The sequence below is a fragment of the Anopheles bellator genome, unplaced genomic scaffold, assembly GCF_943735745.2.
Source record: "Anopheles bellator unplaced genomic scaffold, idAnoBellAS_SP24_06.2 scaffold02447_ctg1, whole genome shotgun sequence".
NCBI classification, from domain to species: Eukaryota; Metazoa; Arthropoda; class Insecta; order Diptera; family Culicidae; genus Anopheles; species Anopheles bellator.
Window position 1 is genome coordinate 1 of NW_026686569.1, and position 1,362 is coordinate 1,362.

General features: G+C 43.3%; 1 protein-coding gene across 1 annotated transcript; it reads right to left on the reverse strand.

Annotated features, from left to right (window-relative positions):
* Positions 1-23: 23 nt before the first annotated feature.
* LOC131214782 (uncharacterized) lies at positions 24-705 on the reverse strand. Its single transcript, XM_058209114.1, has one exon. It carries the CDS (start codon positions 703-705, stop codon positions 256-258), a length of 450 nt encoding a protein of 149 aa, XP_058065097.1. The 3' UTR covers positions 24-255.
* Between the last annotated feature and the right edge of the window lie 657 nt (positions 706-1,362).

The window sequence follows — 1,362 nt, forward strand, 5'->3', positions numbered from 1 at the left end:
GTTCTGTTCTATTCTTAGCATATCTATTTAGTATGATCCTAGTTAACGGAAGTACTTTGTGGAAAACGGCCGTCATTTTAGACTCACCGAGGTCGAGAGGGATTCGTCGTTCGGAGCTGGGGTCTTTCACCAGGATTCTAGAGGTAAAAAAGACGCGAAGCACCATTCGCCACCGCTTAGCTCCTAAGCTAATCGTTCGTTATCGTCCCCGTGTCGGTGATGGGGTCGCTGCTGTGACTATTGCTTTTGCTCATTCTATTGCTTTTTCGATTTGCTAAAGCGTTTTCCAAAAGGAAAGTGCAGCTTCCGGCGACGCCGCTTAATGTCCTCATCGAAGATGGACGAGTCCGTCGAACCGGCGTCATCGGGCTGTCCGGGGCTACTGCTGCTGCCGCCTCCGGCAGCGACAGTGTCTCCGCATCCGCGGATTTGCAAATGCTGCTGGGCGAGCAAAAACTCCTTGGCTTGTTGAACAATCTTGCCGTCGTTGAGTTGCTGTTGGAGCCGTTGTTGCTGGAGCAGGTACTGCTCGTGATCGGAAGGGAATTGGACGGAAGGAGTCGCTGCGGTTCCCACTCCCGCTGCCAGCAGGGTGGGGCTGACATCAGTGAACGTCGCTGGCGACGAAATAGTTGAAGCTGTCGTTGGAACAGATACCGTTGAGGATTCCAGGGAGACCATGTCCGCGCTATGAGATCGGGCCATTTGAAAGAGACTGGAAAGAGTGCGTGTGTGTGTGTGTGTGTGTGTGTGTTTGTAAGTATGCAAAACAAATAGGAACAAATAGGAAAAGAGAAAAACAAACTATAAGCCAGACTATTTTATTATGTTGTGCCGTTTGGATAACTTCTTTACTTCGAGTTGTTGATTTTTTAAATTCCATAATTGCACATTTGAAATGTCTCATTTAAATTGGGTTTAATCATCAAACAAATAAAGTTAAATTAATACCAAACCGTAATATCTAATTAGTAACAAACTCAACAACTGAACTGCTACGGCAGCAGCTGAGCGAAAAAACAAAACGACAATTTCTTTCAACAGTGAATTATTTTTCTTCATAGTCGCATAGGATAGGAAAAATGTGTATTTTTTCCAAAACCTCATGGAAAAATGGTTTGCAAAGCCGTTGTAATGTTATAAGGGGTTTAGTTACCGTTTTCTTAAATGATCGAATACACTTCATCAATGAAATCTTAAATTAAAATACCGACATCGAGAAAGCAATTATAAATAAAACAGAAACAATAAAATTAAAAAAATCAATTTTGGCTGTTGAACACGGTATTGGGGATTACTGACTTGGGCGACACAAACCCGTTGACATGGCAGGTGGTTTAAAAATTATCTCGCCAAACGTAT

What these genes read in the sequence shown, in the direction of transcription:
- LOC131214782 (XM_058209114.1), bottom strand. Translation starts at nt 705, where the DNA reads ATGGCCCGATCTCATAGCGCGGACATGGTCTCCCTGGAATCCTCAACG.